The sequence below is a fragment of the Hakea prostrata genome, chromosome 3, assembly GCF_041222555.1.
Source record: "Hakea prostrata isolate BN-2017 chromosome 3, UWA_Hpros_2, whole genome shotgun sequence".
NCBI lineage: Eukaryota > Viridiplantae > Streptophyta > Magnoliopsida > Proteales > Proteaceae > Hakea > Hakea prostrata.
The window spans coordinates 3921005-3939260 of record NC_142602.1 but is presented as its reverse complement, the minus strand read 5'-3'; the positions used below and the strand labels follow the sequence as shown (position 1 = coordinate 3939260).

The following is an 18256-nucleotide window of genomic DNA, read 5'->3' as shown; positions in this document are numbered from 1 at the left end:
TTGGATCTATAACATCCAGTCCATTGATCTGACGAGATTTAAAAAAAAAAAATCGGCTAACCTTAGTGCCCCAAAAAAACGAAGAAGGAATTTTTGGTAAACTGATGCCATCTTTTCATGTACATATGAAGATTAGGTTTGAGCCAGTCGGTTCAATAATAGTTTGAACCGAACCGAACCGAACCGAGCCGATCTCAACAGTTCCTCCTTTATCTTCAAACAAATACGTGGCCTCGCCCCTGAGCCCATTACCGAAATAATTTGGGGCCCAGGATGGATAACAATCTACTGAGTCTTCAAGAAATCGATCCATGATGGGCCCGGCCCATTCCAATTCATCTCCTCTGAAGTCTGAACTCGTAACGGGACGGGAGTGAGTGTCGGTGTGTGGATGGAAAGAAACACAGAAGGTCTATGGAATCATTTTCAAAACCCAAAACAGAAGAAGAAAGAATTACGTTAGCTCCAGTGACAACTAAGCATCCATTCCACGTTGCAGCCCGAGTGACAAGTAAGCATCCATCCACGTGTCTGCCAGCATGGATAAGTTAATCCATTCCACCTGGCATTCAAGCGGGGAAATGTTGCCTAAAAGCAACCGATGCCAACGGAAACGGAGAAGCTTTACTGCCACGAGGTTGTAACTTGTAACATGAGGAAAAATGAGAAGGAAACAGGGAGCCATTAGTAGCAGTTTTCAGAAATTGTGGAAGGAGGAGTCGTTCCATTTTCCACTTTTCACTTTGACCTGGAGTCTTATAGAGTCTCCTCTCTATCACCAGTCTTCTCCGCGTTGAGAAGGGGTCCTACAGTCTCTGAATCCTTTCTCTCAATTCAGCTCTTCAACAGTGCCGCTTCATCTACACTCTTGCGTTGAAGAAGATTCAGAGAAATGCGCAAAAATAAGGGGAAGGAGATTGACAACATGGGAAGATCGAGAGAAAAGAACTTGGTAAAATTGACCCATTAAATTAATCTTTAAGAACCCTAGTTTGATACTCCCATAGATATTGTTTTCACCATTTTTTTATTTCCTTCTGCTGCTTTTCTACTTTATTTTATTACCATTTAGTGGGTTTACTGCTCTGTCGCATTTCCTGCTCTGTACTGATAGTTAATTTGCTTTGGGAACTGTTCATCAGCTCGTATGTGGAAGTTTGGTTCTGTAATGACCTTATAAAATAACTTTGGTTGTCTCTTTTCTCGGTACTTTATTTTTCTTTTTAGGATGTTTCTGCGAGATGGGTTTGGTCCTCTTCTATCCCATACTGTAATGCTATTGAAGGCTTGAAGCTTAGTTTACTTATCTTTCGATGTTCATGATTCTTCTGAGACATTAAGCTTCTTCTGAGGTCGCTTTTCTATTCCTCTCCTCTGGCTTCGCCCCATAATATAATGCTACGATATGTTGAAGGCTTGAGTTTTGTTTTTGTTTGATTTTCCCCACCTTTTACCTTTTGTTCTTTAGAACTAATCAAAATGACTGACGGGACTGTTTTATCCTGTTTTGTGTAGCCTGGGTTCATTTATCTTTCTCTGGGTCGTCTTGGATAACATCACTTGAACTACTTTTTTCTGGATTGCATGAAAGCTTGATAATCCTCTTTAAAATCGGCCACATTATCCCTAGCCTTACAACCCCCCCCCCCCTTTTCTCTTCTGTTAAGGGATTTAGCAGCATTGCAGAGACATAAGCTTAGTGTTTGGATGTTAGAGGGACCTGTGTACTTAACTCTCAAATTATTCTTTGTTAAGATTCATGATGATGAGATGGTTGTTACCGGCTGTGTGTGATGTTGAACGTTTATTTGGGACTTAGTTTATTCAACATGCTTATTGTATTTCTGTTGAAAACTCAATTAACTACATCAGGTTGTTCTGTTCTTGATAATTTTTTCTGTATTGGTACCACCAAGTGGAAGGATTTAATTGAGGGATGTCCTAGAACTCTGGACACTATAGTCATTCCTGATGTTAGCTCAATTTAGTTTCGTAATCACTAGAACAGTGTTATATTTCAGTTGCTTGAGTAATTCATATTCAACAAATTTTTTTTTTTCTTATTAACAAGTCATTCGGACCTCCATTGCTTCACAAAAATTTCCGGAAGTAGCTCCCATATTCTAGAGGAAAGACTGGATTTTCCTTTTTAGGGTTGAGATATCCATTATGGAGATTATTCAGAATTCAGTTTATCGAGAAATGTTTCTCTCTGCAATTAATCGTAGTGGCCTCTCTGCCTTGGGGTTCTGTATCCAACAACTGATGTTGAATACAGAATCGCAAAATTTTATTGCAGTTTCATCCAAATTCTCCAAGACTCAACTTTGTTGATTTTTATGTCCACAGGAATGATAACTTTGAGGACTCCCCAGGGAACAGATTAATTGTTGTTATCTGGGGCCTGGATACCTGTATTATGTATACCCCCACAACCTGCAGAGCTGCAGCTCTCCTTGTCTCCCTTCATTCTTTTTATCGAACAGAATGGATTGAGTTTATGCTTTTGAACATCCTCAGCGGTTGGTACGTGCGTACGCACTCTTCTTACCCCTTATTGAGTGATCGCTTTTCCCATCCTTGCAATTCTTTCCTGTTTGTCTCTGGCCCCACCCGTTTCTTCTCTCCTTTTGGTAATGATCTTATTTATTCATCCAACCCAACCAAAAAAATTGTTATTTGGTCTCACAACAATGTTGTCTGGTTCATAGTTATGTTATATTTCTGGTCCCCAATGACCTTCTGTTGCTACATCATTCACAATAATCTAAATTGCCTGTTGCCTATTTATCAATGGAATTTTTTTTTGTTCGAGACCTTTGTTTGCCATTCACATCATTGTTACCCTGTTGATTAGAAATTATTGCCTATTTATCAATGGATTTTTTTTTTGTTTGAGACCTTTGTTTGCCATTCACATCATTGTTACCTTATATCTAGCCTGCCATCAGAGTGGTTCTTATATTTATTTTTGTTTGAGCAGGTTATCACTTATTACTTGCCTTCATTTGGGAGGTCTTTGGATGATGTACTTTTGTCTTTTATTGGGAAGACTGTCACTTACCATGTATAATTTGGCTGTTGGATGCTACATCACAGATTAAGATCTCAATCTTGAGGGCGATCTCACTCCCTCAAAATAGCAAGTTGCTGTGATGTTGTATTTTTATTTTTTTCTGTACTTGATTATCCATCTTGAGGGGTATGTCATGTCATTTGACGTTGAAACTTGTTTTCCAGTGTATTTAAAGCCTTCTGAACACAGTGGTACCCTTAGATTATAAAAAGGCCCTGTCATATACATAATAAACTCATACAAAGACCTTGATTCATACACTGATATTTAAACAAGTCTGTATACAGTATACATGTCCAAACTTCAAATTACAATCCAAAGTACAACTCAAGACTATATGTCGTATACTCCATATGATGCCAAATTGCCAATAAGTGCTACGAAACTCAAGCTAGATTGGAGAAATACCCAGCAGCAGCTTCTCCAACCAAAGTTGTGGCAAAATGTCCAGTGCAAGATTGGAGGTGGCTGGAAACACCCAGTCAAAATTGTTTAAATGAACCAAGGGCATGACCAGAATATCTACCTTTGGCTTGTTATCATCATTTGAGTTACCTTAGAATTGTAGATCCAAGGTTCACCAATTGAGGCCCTTGAGATCAGGGTGTGATTCTGTATCTTCTATTTTTACCTTTATCCTGCCATATGGAATGGGATGAATTTCACATTTGATAAACACCACTGAATATGTGTTGTAAAAAACCAAAGCCTTACTTTTCGTGAATAAGTGGGTACCACATATGGCAATTGAATTGGTGATTATATCGTAGTGATTATCATTTTTGTTTGGTGAGGAGCAAGGTGTGAGATCTTACTCGAGATCTCGGCAAGATCTTCCCTTTTTGGAGACTCGAGACGAGATCTCAATCAAGTCTCACGAAATACACAAACTCGACTGAGCTTTCGGTTTGACTTGAGATCTCACTCCACCCCTTCTTTTAAATGCCAAATTTCAAGCGGATCAAGTCAAGATCTTGACTTGTCTCGCCTCCCACCATGCTGACAGCATACAAACCTCATTTTTTTTTACGGATTGACGCTAGATCTTGACCTAGCACATCTACATCTTAACAACTCGTTACAGATGTTAGGTTACAAGATAATATATATAGGCTCAGAACACCTAAGCCACAATGTATTCATGGGCCCAAGCCCAAACTGCAAAGGAAATTCCGGGGTTCAAAGTGATATAAGGCCTCTACAGGCCCAAGGTGCTGCCCCCTACACCCCTGCCAAGGCAGCCCCCCTGGACTCGTGTGCATCGGGGGGAAGATTGTCGGCAACATAATGTGAAGCATAAGCCATACCCAACACGTTTGTTATGAACTAATGATGGTTGTATTATTATATTCTTGAGAGTTGAGAATGTGATGTTCTATTGTGCTTATATGAATGGAATTTTATTGGTATTTAAGTTATTTGATGTATCATATCATTTGCTTTTCATTTATGTGTGTTAATGGTTCTATATTTCATGTTTTATAACCTTGCATGTTTATTCCGTAGTATTTCGATTTCAAACTTAAGGTCGGATTAGAAACCCATACTTAGGGTTGTTTTCTCACAAGTCTAAGGCCACTAGTATGTTCAGAAGACCTACTAAAATAAGCTAAGTTTCAATTTTGAGCCATACCTAAGCCTTAAAACCCCCGAGACGGACCCTCGAGTTCACTCGAGTTGAACCATCAAAATAATACCAGATCTTGCTCAAGATCTCGCTTTTTCTCAAGGGTGAAATTGCCTTTGAGACCGAGATCTTGAGCCTTTGTGAGGAGTTCTTTTACTATCTTGGATTTTGTAAAAGGGTCATCCATACATGTATGGTCCTCTGTATGTTTAAATGCTCCTTGTTCTGAACTGAAATATATCATCTTTAGATCTAGAAAGTGCTACGCGTTGCTTTCTTTTTTAAATAGACTAACAAAGATGTTATTGGCTGAGCAATATACAGATAAACCAAAAAACAAAAATTGGTTTTTATTTCAGACATTTCTATATGTTACCTATTATACAAATTCTGAATACTTACCTCATCCTTGGCTAGAGAACTGCTCCTGAGGACAAAGCTTCTGGTCCTTGTAAGTTGTAATCAGATTCGTCAGTCTGTAGTGTACCTGACCATCCTGTGATAATGAGAAATGATCTTAGCTTCTGAGTCAGTGATTTAATAACTTCTTTATTGGACTAACTTCGGCCAATGGGGCCTGATTAAGCAACAAAAATTGAAACCACCTAAAGCCATTCTAATGCCTTTCCAAAGCTTCTCCCGTAAAAATTCAATTTTATTAATGAAAAGTGGTGCAATGATCAACTTGTAATCCTAGGTTTGCATGGCTGAGATCTGACTTCTGACAACATTTGGTAACGTAGTCAAAAGGAATATTGCAAAAGCTCTCATACTTAACAAAGATTTTCAGGAGGGATGAGGCTATAATACATATATTAATGTCTTTAAAGCTGACCTGGGGCTGTGATTAAATATTTTTATTACTGAGAAGGTGAATTCTCTCACTTGAGAGATTTTCGGTGGGCACCTGTCACTCTCTATATAGTTCCCCTTTATGCTTTGAACCAACCAACAACCAATAAGCCTTTGTCCCAACTAAATGGGGTCAGCTACATGGATTCTTGCCTTGCAATCAGCTCTATTTGAGGCCATATTAGATACAAGGCCTAAGCTATGCGTATACTTTCTCACCACTTTTCTTAAAGTTATCTTAGGTCTACCCAAAGTTCTTCTAATTCCTTCAATCTGGATTAAGTCACCTCCATACAGGGGCATTTAAGGGCCTCTATTAAACATGGTCATGCTACCTCAATCAATTTTCTCATGCCTTATCATTTATTGGAGCTACTCAGACCAGCTCTAATATGATCATTCCTTACTTTATCCTTCCTAGTTTTGCCACTCATCTATCTTGGCATTCTCATTTCAACTAGATTGATTTAATCTACATGATATTTCTTAATAGCCTAGCACTTTGCATCATACATTGTAGCTAGTAGTACAACGGTCCTATACAATTTCCCTTTGAGCTTTAAAAGAATATGTTGATAAAAGAAGACCCTGGACACATCTCTCCACTTCATCCACCCTATTTTAATTCATTGGGAAATACCATCCTCTATCTCACTCTATATCACCTTTTCTATTTATGATTGAGCCAAGGTACCTAAAATAATCACTTTGTGGAATCTCCTTCTCATCAAGTTTCACCACCCCATCATTCGTTCAATCACAACCAAAGTTACATGCTAGATATTTAGTCTTCACAGATATGCTATGCCACGTTCATCCTGTTCATTGCGTTCATTGTTGTGCATGGTGGATGTACATAGCGTTGATTGCCCTGGATAGAGCATTCATTGCCCACTTATCCTAGATATCTATATAAGATTGCAACCCTCTCATAGGTTTGTCTTTGTGGAGGGTTTTTTCTGTTCATTTGCATATGGTGGATGTGCTCAGATCAAGGTTTAAAGTATCAGTATCAAGTCTTGTATTGGTCAGGTGATTTAAAGAGACGTATCATCTTGAATTGAGTATTACATCATACGGACCAATGTATTTTAGTGCAATCAAATAGAGAGATGTATCAATATGTTTTGGTTGGTTCGGTTTATTTGTGGGTTGGTTTAATTATAAGTTGTGGTTCAAGTTATTATTATTCAGTTGTTTAGTGAAGGTAAATGTGTAACTCCGTATATTTCACATTATTATAAATAATAAACTTTCGGGTCACATTGATCAACTAAGGATTCAATTATTTCCACATGGTATCAAAGCCTAGGTAAAATTAGAATCCAAAAACCAAGAAAGGTTTTTTTCCTTCTCTTTCTTTTCTTTTTTCTTCCGCTGGACTTTCTCTCTCTCTCTCTCTCTGTTTCTGTTTCTCTCACTCTCTCTCTGTTTCTTTCTCGATTTTTTTTTCTTTTCTTTTTTTTTCTTATTTCCACAGTATGTATTGTATCAGGTGTATCCAATATGGATATATATCTGCTAGTATCGCATCATATCGTGGGATAGCTTAAACCTTGACTCGGACAGAGCATTCATTACCATATCTTGGTTGTCACCCGGATAGAGCATTCATTGCCAGATCTTGGTTGTCCGCGGACAGATCTCACAAAGCCAGATATTCATGGCCTCCATTTTCATATAATCCTGTACTGTGGTACGGTAGAGGATTCCATAGAAAACAGAGTGATCGCTAGCAGACGCTGTCCTGTCTATATCACGGATCAACCAGATCAGACATTCCATGCCAGGATATTGAGTCTTGAAGAACTTATAGCAAACAGAGGCAAGATTGAAGCATTCCTTATCAGTAATATACTGAGAGAGATGGTCTCTTAGATCAGCGGCTGTGTTCTGCCCATAGATTAAAGGCTCAGTCAAATAGATAGTAAGCTCAAGCAGTTGATGCCAGAAGAGCGATCCAGGGTAAAAGGGAAGGCGTCCATCGTGTGTGATGATTTCTCCAAGGAAAACAGGCCTGCCTTTATTGGTCTCATTGTCCACCATTCATTCACAATTTTGTAGAGTGTTAACTCTTGTAGCTTGTTAACTATCTATTTGAATTTGCATTTGGTTGCATATTGGATCATTATAATTTATAGCTAATTGCATCAAATATATTTTTGTCAAGAATTTTTATTTATTTTACATTCAAGTATGCTGGATTTCTTAAAACTAGTGGTTGCACTACTTGCATGCACTGTAGTTAAGAATTCTGTACGTGCAATTAGTAGTGGATATATCACAGTTCCTAATACTGATCATAAATTGTTAGGGGAGGATGGACCACCCCAAGAAACACATTTTATGCTTTACATATAATGCTGATGTGTTTGTGTTGAACACCTTCATTTCTTTTACTTCTAAAATAATGGAAAAGATCACTTGGGGAATATATTGCTCTGTTTCTCTGTAAACATCCATAATTTTCAGCTTGGATGGTTAAGCAAATTTAAACGTGATTGGGCAGGTTGACCTGCTTCAATGGTATTTTAAGAAGTACCAGAGTGAAAAAATTTCCAACTTAATAAACCGCTCAACTCAGGGAGTAAGCTGAGTTGAGTTAAACCCAGTGGACCAACCTAGCTCCCCATCATGGATAGTAGCTTGGTTTTTATTTGTTTGTATTACCTTAGCTAATTAGTTGAGACACACACATCTAAAGTAGTTTAATTCTAATACATGGAAGTGTTTGAAACAGATCAGATAATCCATAGGGCTATCAACCTAAGGGAATTCCTATTCTGTTTTTGTTTTATTGTTTACATTAACTAGGTGTTGTTTTTTATTGTTTAGGAGTTACTCCTAGACTTGATATGAATCTGGGTATTTCTGACTATTTAATTCCATGGTAAGGCTCCAGGTTAGCCCACATTTTATTGAGTGACGATGACTTCTGACTAATTTTCTAGGGTGAATCACTGGAGGGGCTAGTGGTGATTCTGAGCATACCCATTAGTGGTGATTCCAGTGATATCTTTTTTTTTGCTCTCCTCTTATTTCTTTCCTGTGATCATCCTTCAAGTAAGTCTTTCATTCTCTGTTTATTCAACAAATGTTGGTTGCTATCTTTTAATCTCAGTTTCTGCTTCATAATATATATTTAATTATTTCCTCTTGCATCATCGGGAACCATCTAGCTGAGTTTGATACATGCTCTAGATAATCTGATTAATGATTCCAACCAGCTCTGAAAAGCTCTTCGATCTCAGGATCCAACCCTTGGAATGACCGGAGATTGAAGTTCTACTCTATCAACCTACAGAGTATAGTAGCCTGCAATCATACTTTGGGCTAGACCAGATTCTTTGATGTGCTGTGGTTTAACTTCTCCAGTATTACTGCTATTACTTCTGTTTTGGGATTTTTTTTTTATTGAACTAAACTTCTATGTTCAAATCTGGCATTCAGATTGGTATAGATTTTTGCTATTTTTTTTATTATTAAATACTATATAAAAAAAGCCCCCGAGGAGGAAAAAGAAGTTTCTTTTTGGGGGGACGGGGGTACAGATCAAATGGCTCAAAGAGGGAAAATAGGGAGGTATCTGAACCCCAGTTAACAACCATATGCCTATTTGTTGGGGTATCAGATAGGGGTCTGGTGGAATGTAAGCCAAGTTTGGCGCTGACATCCTTGATGATGGATTGCCTAATCTGATCTATAGAACGTGATTTGGAGGTCCACCTCCAAATGTTGCAATCCTTCCAAAAATGGTAGATTGAGGCTCCTAAGACCAGTTTTAGAGCAATGTCGGGATTTCGAGAACCACTGAAGGTTGAAGATACCCAATAACACTCACAATCAAAAGGCTTGGGGTAGGGGTTAGCAGCTATGAGGCTAGATGGAGGCAAGGGGCTGTAGTCCAAAAGGAAGTGGAGAAGGGGCAAGCAAAGAAGAGGTGGTGAATGTCCTCTTCACTGTTGTCACCATAGTTGTCAAGGTGACACTTAGGTGTCGTGGTCCTTTTTTGGGTCAAGGCAACTTGGTGTTGCCTTGTTGCCTAGCTTGGTGTCACCTTGGTTTCCGTTGTCCTCTATCTCCTTGCCTCGCCTTGTTGCCTTGACAACTATGGTTGTCACCAAGGATCCTTGGATGTGATGTCTGAGGAGGAAGGCTTGGGTGAGGAGTTAGATGGTAAGGGATCACCTAAGGGTGTAAAATGGTATGGTATCGGTAATTCGGTTCTGTTCACGGAAGTAGTACATAAACTGAAAACGTACTCTACCATCATACCTGTATTTGCATATTGATACCGAACAGGTATGATTTTGATACCAAAATGGTAGGGAAACGGTGTGGTACGGTTACAGTATGTAAATGGTATGAAAATGATACAAAATCAGTACAGAAATGGTATGGTTTCGGTACAAAAATGGTATTATTTGGTGCAGTGTGGTACTTACCATTGGTATGACACCTGAAATTGATGCCAAACCGTACCGAATGAGAAACCAGTTTTGAAAATTGTACCATACCGTTTTTTAAATGTTTCGGGTCAGTACATTTTTCTACGGTTGGTTTCGGTTTTTGTATACGGTGTTGATACCAAATTGACGCATTGAGGATCACCAAGTAGTGAAGGTGTGGTTTGGGATAGTCCTTTGAATAGAACAGGGGGGCCCAAGAGACTTTGGGGCAAGGGGAACTAATGAAATCCGAGGCAAAGGAGTTGAAGGGGCCTGTGTAAAGAGGGAACCCAATTGGTGAATTGCATCTGGGAGGGGGCAAGGGGAGAAGCAAGAGAGAAGGCCAAATGGTTGTGAGCTTGGTAGGCAAGGGGGAGGGGGGAGGGAGGGATCCATTGGTCAAAAGAGAGGAAAAGGGAGAGGGGCATTCTTGGAGATACTGGAGAATAGGATGATTAGCCTTTTACAACCTAGAATAGGATATCAAGGGGGTGTCAAGGGTCTAGCCAAAAGGAGGTTCAAACCATTAGCAATGGAAGAGGAGGTGCCCAAGAGAGCCAGCAGGTGAAGAGAGAGAATCCTGCACCATATCCAAGAGGGATTGGAGAGAATGGGAACCATCCAGATGGACTCAGACTTGGGTACCATCCACGTGGAGTCAGACTTGAGGTAATGGGCAGAGATCCAGTTGAACCAGATGGAATCTTGTTTGGAAGAGACCTTCCAAATTTTTGCTATGTTAATCTCCTATATCTAAATAGTATTTGATCAGTGTCTTATTCTGGTAAAATTGCCTAATTGTGTTTTACTGGATTTACTTCAAATTTGGTTTATCCCCCTTGTCTATGTTTATGACATCTGTCTGGGGTACAAAACTGATGGATTTAAACCTCATCAGGAAGACCTTTGGAGTCAAAATTATGTGTGAAAGGATGAGCACTCTACAGTTGTTTAATAGGACTAAGACCAAGATTAGTCTTTCTCATGTTTAGAGCCTTAGAGATGTACCTGTTTGTTATGCGTTTACAGTTATACGTAAAATCTGCTTGAGTCCCATGGTTGCATGTTTTTTATGTTGGTTTGATAACATATAAAGTGCTCTTTGACCTTGGGGTGAGCAAGCAATATATTTTATGTTTATACTATGCCGATGGAATAATTCTGTGGCACATCTCAAGGTGGTTATGGCACTATCTTTTGTACTAATGGATGCTGCTGACTGTTTATATTATTAATAAAAGAGAGAAGGTCCGATGCCTTGCAAGGTAATGCTTTTATGTCAATTTTGTAATCAAGACCAACGAATAACATGTTGTTCAACTTAATTAAGTTTTGAGTTCCTAATGTGTGTATAAATTACAGTTTCAAAATCACCCTTTGTAGCTCAAATGATGATTCTCTCTCTGAAGTTTTGCATTGAGCTCCCTCATTTTTGCCTTTTTGGAGGTTCAACTGCACTCTATGACATCATAATACTTCAAATGGTGCCTCATCATTTGGTTCAGCCAAATACTAAGTGCTATTCAAAACTGATTGGTTTGGTCCAATGATGACTTTCTCAGTTTGATTTCTACAATTTGGTTTAGAAAGTTCTACTTGCTTCTGTCAGGCTGCCATTAGGTGTCTCTAGGGGATGCTACGAAATCAAAGAGTTTCTTATAATCTGTTTTCTGCAGGAGAATAAAAGGTGTGACACATGTGGAGTCACTGGCTACAATGAATATCTCGTAGTTTGCAATCAGTGTGAACAAGCATGTGAGCATGTGTATGTCCATCTCTGCATACTCAAGCTAGACTTTTTATTTTTATGTTGTCCAGTTCCCCTTAATTTCTGTGAAGACATGGCATCTGCTTATCATATTGCAACAGAAATTGAACTGTGTTTCTGTTGAAGTTGTCATTGTAAGGGACGTAACAGTATATGAATGGTAAATTGGTAGAAAATAAGCAAAAGACAAGAGATGAAAATAAGGGGGCAATGATTAGAGAAAATAAAAGTCGATTTATCTTGCCGCCCTCCCTGGATTAAGATGCCTACTTGTAGAAGGAAACGTAATAAAATAAAGAGAATAATTTGAAGTCTATACCTAAGTCTCCTAGAAATACTAGGACATACAAATACCAAATTACACTTAGAAGGACCCCCCCCCCCCCCCCCCAAAAAAAAAAACAATTATAATAATAAAACCAGTTAGAACAGTTTCTAATAATTGCATCAGCCTTGAGCATAAAAACAACGGTGGTGGACACTAGCACAGGAAGAACTTCATCTAGGAAACAGTATCAACTAGCACATCTAGTCATCACCAATAGAAGTAGATAGTAATCTTCATGTTTTGAGTGAAATTCAATCAACAAGGAGCAAAATAATTGGCAGTGAAAACTAACCATAATCCATGATGTTGCAGGAACAACAACAATATAAAAAACACTCGTAGAGAAGGCAGTAGGAAGGAGTCATATAAAAATGCAGCATCCAGTGGCTACATCAGAAACCTTTTTCAAGGAAGGCATGTAGTAAGGGGTGACCAGCTCAAATAGAGACAAATATTGAGCCCCAAACAGGAGTCTGAGAAAAGAACGCCAATGATAAATAGGCAGTATAGGGTAGCATGGACCAGTAGGCAGTACAGGTTTATGGACCAAGCATATCATCTGCTGTAGACCAAATGGATGTGAATTTTGTTGAACCTTCAAGGTCAAATCTTGTTGACGATGCGAACAAATAAACCATAGTAATCTTCAGATAGAATAATATTGAGCCAATGACTTGAGTAGATAAGAGAATAATAATCTTCTCCTCATGTGTAGCATTACATGTGAAGAAATAATGCCAGCAACAACCAGAAAAGGATGGGCATCACAACAAAATCCAATAATCAAGCTTAGTTTTGCAATAAGATCCCAATAATCTTTGATCCATCCCTTTATAGTAAAAATTATTGTCATGCAAGTGCCAATTTTTAAAAGTTGCAACCCCAAATTGATATGATTGTGGCTTATTGAATAATAATATAGTAAATATAGAAGCCCAATGAAATATCTTTAATTTTTTTTGAATGACCAATTATTTATAACAAAATTCTCAAATTAATTAATGCAATCCAAAACAAATGTGGAAACCCATGAAAATACCAACTTGGTTCAATGTGGACGCACCTAAGTACACAATAGGTAATGCTAAGACTTAATGGAAAAATCATGATACTAGTCCAAGGGGGTTCAATATAGTTAACGCCATATCAAGGTTCAATGGTAAATAATGGGTATCTCGTTCATATGTCTAAGGTACACAGGAGTGACAATCTGGTAATAAACAAGATTTTGAAGGGCTCAAGTTGATACCCATATTAAGGAAGCAGACAAAGAGGCAAACTAAGAAGTAAAACTACTAAAAATATATAAGGAAATAAAGAGAATCAGAGAGGTAATTGATTGATAATCCAACACATGAGATTGTCTTTAACATCATCACAGCCAAAAGCCAGCAGAAAACCCGGCCTGATTCAAGGCGAGAAATCTTACCCAAATAGGAATTTGGAATTTGGATCCTCTCCTATGAAGTACCTGCCAAGCAGTTGGATGCTCACTATGCATACAGCTCACTTGAGGTGATCCTGGTGCTGCAAATAGGGTTGCAGTTAGAGATCCCAGTGGTGGGAGCAAAGAACCATCAAAAGCTGTAGAAGAGCAATCCAAGCGGTCAACAGGTAAACCCTAAACAGTAGTAATTTGCTAGGGGGAAGTTGAGAATAGCACCAACTGACATCATTAAATCTTCCAGCAGGAAGAGAAGAGAAAAATCCCATTAGAAATTATATTTGCAGTATATCAGTCAATCCCACACTTCAGCAATCAAAGCACATAAAGGTAGGGTAGATTATGAAACTACAATAGATTCAAACCAGAGCAGATTTGGAGCAGCAGAACCCTAGTTGTACACCTCGGAATTCTCTTATCCCATTCAAAAGGATCTCGTCTCATAATTATCCATGAATGTTTATGCCTGTAGCATGACCACTTGATGAATTGCGGAGGGAAGTGAGACATTGCAAAAGCTCTATTTGCCTCTATCATTCTATGAGTCTCTTTCTTTTTGCATATGGTATGGACTTCGGCAGCGTCCATTAACAGGAAGGACTAGAACGTCTTGTTTCAGAGGGTGAATCTGTCAACCTTGATCACCATTTACGAATAATCCCATTTTGGGTTGATTCGGTCAGGGAGATGCACAAATAGTACTTGAAGACCCAATATATGTCCAAGGCCTTTTGTTCTTCCTAGCGTCTGTTACTTCGCAATTTTTTTTTGGTTCTTTAAAAGAAAAACCATTCCATTTCACCAAAAGACCCACACCCAAGCTCCATAGCAGCTTTGGGTCTGCCATCCCGATTATGATTTTCCTACCCCCATAGGTAAAGGAAAGGTCCTTCTGCAGCTCTGCTTCCCTTTTGGGCCAGTTGTGGGCAAGGAGGGATTTGAACCTTTGACACCGTGGTTCATAGCCATGTGCTCTAATCCTTTGAGCTACAGGCCCCACCCTGTCTCCACTGGATCTGACACTCAAAAAATTGATCAATGACAATCTTGCCAGCAAACTTTCAAATCAGAAAACCCTACAAACAGTAGCAAATTCTTGTACAGATCCATGGCTATGAGAGAGAACCCAAAGCAATGCCAGCGAACTTCAGAAAAATGAGAAGACTACCAGGTTTTTGAAATTGGAAATTTTTTTCCTCCCTTTCAAAAGAAAAAATTTTCTTCTTTCCAAATAAGATAATAAGAAAAAGGATCTTTTGTCTCTCCTCATGATTCCTCCATTCCTTGTCTCTTCTCATGATTCTTCCATTCTTCCTCTTCTACTTTCTGCCTTTGTCTTTCATTTTCTCGTGTGCTTTTTCTTTGCAACTTCTTGTTGCCTTTCGACTTTGTAATCAATTTTCAAGAATCTAGCAATTATTGGATGCTAATGTCAGAAGGTTCGATTCTTAGATATTATCCACATTTGGTAACCCTCATGTGGAGTTAGATAAAGAAGTTGGCAGCTAACCATTATAGATCTCATCTAACCAATATCTGTATCCAGAAACATTTTAATCACATTCTCTTTGCAGTCAGGAAAGGAGGCAAGAAAAGGTACAACTTAAAGTTGAGTTCTTGGCTGTGGATTAGAGTCATTATTTTGGCTTGTCTTTCTTTGTCTGTATGGGTGGGAAGGTGGGATTTTGAACTATTAGTCAATTAGTTGGATTAAGGCTTTGATGAGTATTGGTAACCTGTCCTGAGCTGCCACTTCTTGCATATCCTCCGATTATGTGATGGACCAATATATTCCTATTGAATTAATTGTAGTACACAACTTTGTTTCCAGACTAATTTTGGTTTCCATTTTCAGCTACTGTATGAAAACGAACCTCATAGGTGTTCCAGCCATTTGGTTTTGTGAAGCATGCAGGCTGCAGAAAGAGAGTCATTCAGAAGCCAGAAGTCATCCAGTAAAAATAAAGTCTCCCATGCAGAAGTCTATGGCAACAGCTCCCAGAACTAGTTATTTGAAACTGGTTGAAACAGGAAGAGTAAAGTGTATTCCTCCTGAAGAGGCAATTATGTTGGCGTCTGGTACCCAAAAAAAAAAGGCAAATATTTGTTCAGCATCACAATCTCATCCAACAGATGGCATGAGGTCCAGTAGGACTCCCCCTGTGTCAACACTTCACTCAAAGTATTTACTTCAGAGGCAGAATGTGAATTCAAAGAAAGTAGCTGTTCGAACCCAACCACCATATTGTGATATGGTTTCACATGACAAGCCAAACCTGGGAGAGAAGTTGGAGCTGTCTAATGTAGAGGGTATACTTGCCATGATATTTGTGTTTCATAGATTTGTTTCTCATAGGAGAATCTTGTGCATCTGTCAATAGATTGCTAATATGAGGTTTGTTTCAGGAACCAAGGCTACTGTAGTTTATCCTTCACAACACTGTGAATCGCCAAGCACCAGATACTCAGGTAAGACAAGTGCAATGATGTAGAATTTGACTTATTTGTGTCATTTACTTTCATCTTTAGTTTCTCATTTTCCATCTCTTCATTCCCCTTTTTTCCCAACCTCAGTTTTCCGTTCCTTGTTTTGTTTGGATCCATATAGCTGACTTGGCATTAAGATTGCTTTTTTTATTTCCTTGTCCTTTTCTCCTTCTCACAATATGAGGTTTGTTTCAGGAACCAAGGCTCCTGTTGTTTATCCTTCACAACACTGTGAATCGCCAAGCACCAGAAACTCAGGTAAGCATGTGGAATGATATAGAATATGACTTGTGTCATATATTTTCATCTTTCTTTTTCGGCCTTAAGAATTGGCTAAGATAAATCCACTCACAACAAGTGCTATTGTTGTGAGAAGGAGAAAAGTACAAGGAAAAAAACAGAAGCAATCTTAATGCCAAGTCGGCTATATGGATCCAAACAAAACAAGGAATGGAAAACTGAGGTTGGGAAAAAAGGGGAATGAAGAGATGGAAAATGAGAAACAAAAAATGAAAGTAAGAAGAAAGGGAAGTTCTCAATGCTTCATATAAACACATGGAGAATTTGGACTTAGCTTACTTAAATGCCAATAGAGATGATAGAACAAATCGTGGTTGTTGAGGTGCCTAGGCAACTCAAGGTGTCAGAGAGCCATCTAAGCATTTAGGCTGCCTGCTTATGTGTCCTATTATATTTTATTTATCCACTATGCCTAGTATAGCAATAGTCTACCCTACTACAAATTGAATATACGTACTCATATGGCACTACATTTAACAACATCATTACAGCATTACAGCAGCATTTTGTCAGAAACAAAGTTATTCGAAGGGGGCAAAAAACCCAAGTAAAAAGGTAAATGAGAACAGTTAAAGCAAACTAGTGAAGTGTGACTTCTTTCAAAGCTTTATTTATTTGGGGGGTACTAATGATCCCCATGCTTCTCACCTATACCTAAACTTGAACGCAAGCCAATAAAAATGTTAAAAATGGCATTATATATATATATAGATATATATACTCCCTATGTTTATATATATAACTTCCCAGGAACTTGGCATCCCAAGGCTTTTTAGGTGGCTCCAAGACACAAGGCACTTGCTAAGTTAGAATAAGGTGGCTACCCGCCAGGCCCTCGGAAACCTGCTAGACACCTAGATGATGCCATGATAACCATGGATCAAATGTTATAAAATTTTAGTACCAATTATTCCCCCATGACAGATGTCTTGCTTCTTCAGACAAGCTTCTCAATGTGCTCTTGAGCAAACCTTTGCTTCAGAAGTATTTGCACAGCACTTTATGTTACCAAAGCAAGAGGTATCCAGACATTGCTTTATGTTTTCAAGCCCAAATATGTCCTGTTTCACATGCTAATAGATATTGTAATACAGGGTGTTGAAAATACTACTAATTTCAGGCTTGTGGTCAGCATGTTTTGGTGAATAATTAACTAATTGTCACTCAACCTTTACTAATTAGCAATCCTTTGTTTAGTACACAGGAGTTATTCCTGAATATCACTATATGTTGTCTTACTCATGCTCATTGTGAAACCTGTCTTTGGTAATTGAAGCCTCTCATACTGATTTACATTCCCAGATATACTATGCAGTATGCTGAAAATTACTAATAGTCAGAATTGCTGTCAGCATGATTTGCTCACTCTACTCTATGTTGCTTTATGCCAACTGGAAACCAGTGTGTTTGATAGGTGGAGCCATTGATGTTTCATCAGCCTAATAATTTTGCACATAATGTTAAAGAGACCAATATTTAGATTCTTGGAATAATTAAAGCTGCTGTTAGCATAACTTGTTATTACTTATATTGGTTTATGGTTTTTTGGGGTACTAACTTGTAACATGTGTTGCCTTGCACAAATTTTCAGAACCTGCGAATATGCTTGGTGAAGCTTCTCTTATTGACTCACAGTTCCTGAAATATGTTCAAGAAAAGAATCTAGCAGTGATCTCCCCCAGATTTGAGGAGGATCATGAAAATCCTCCTTCTCTAGATTGTACATGGAAGTGAGAAACCTATCCTTTCCTAATTAACTTGATATAGTATTCATTTGATAAAGTGAAAAGCATGCAGAACACCAGCAATATGGTCCATGACCATTTTCATGGTTCATGACCATTTTCATGGTTTTATTGACTTTCTTAGAGAAATACAGAAACAAGAAGCCCTGTCCCAACTAAATGGGGTTGCTACATGAATCCT

General features: G+C 38.5%; 1 protein-coding gene and 1 long non-coding RNA gene across 4 annotated transcripts in view; one reads left to right on the top strand and one right to left on the bottom strand.

The window, feature by feature from the left end:
• The first annotated feature begins 656 nt into the window (after positions 1 to 656).
• The window catches only part of LOC149020120 (PHD finger-containing protein 6-like), a 30317-nt gene continuing 12717 nt past the window's right edge, over positions 657 to 18256 (top strand). The window contains exons 1-6 of one of the 3 annotated variants that reach the window (XM_089148204.1): positions 657 to 952; positions 11680 to 11768; positions 15399 to 15853; positions 15950 to 16012; positions 16226 to 16288; positions 17922 to 18060. In XM_089148204.1, coding sequence (XP_089004330.1) covers positions 893 to 952; positions 11680 to 11768; positions 15399 to 15853; positions 15950 to 16012; positions 16226 to 16288; positions 17922 to 18060 — 869 coding nt within the window. In that variant the 5' untranslated portion in view covers positions 657 to 892. Of the gene's footprint in view, positions 1353 to 11679; positions 11769 to 15398; positions 15854 to 15949; positions 16013 to 16225; positions 16289 to 17921; positions 18061 to 18256 lie in introns of those variants that run through there. The other 2 variants (XM_089148205.1, XM_089148206.1) reach the window with 2 other exon arrangements.
• Positions 2746 to 15283, bottom strand: LOC149020121 (uncharacterized). The gene is made up of 3 exons (XR_016172151.1): positions 13529 to 15283; positions 5106 to 5199; positions 2746 to 3714 (listed from the first exon to the last, which is right to left on the bottom strand). It is a non-coding gene; the product is annotated as an uncharacterized LOC149020121 (long non-coding RNA).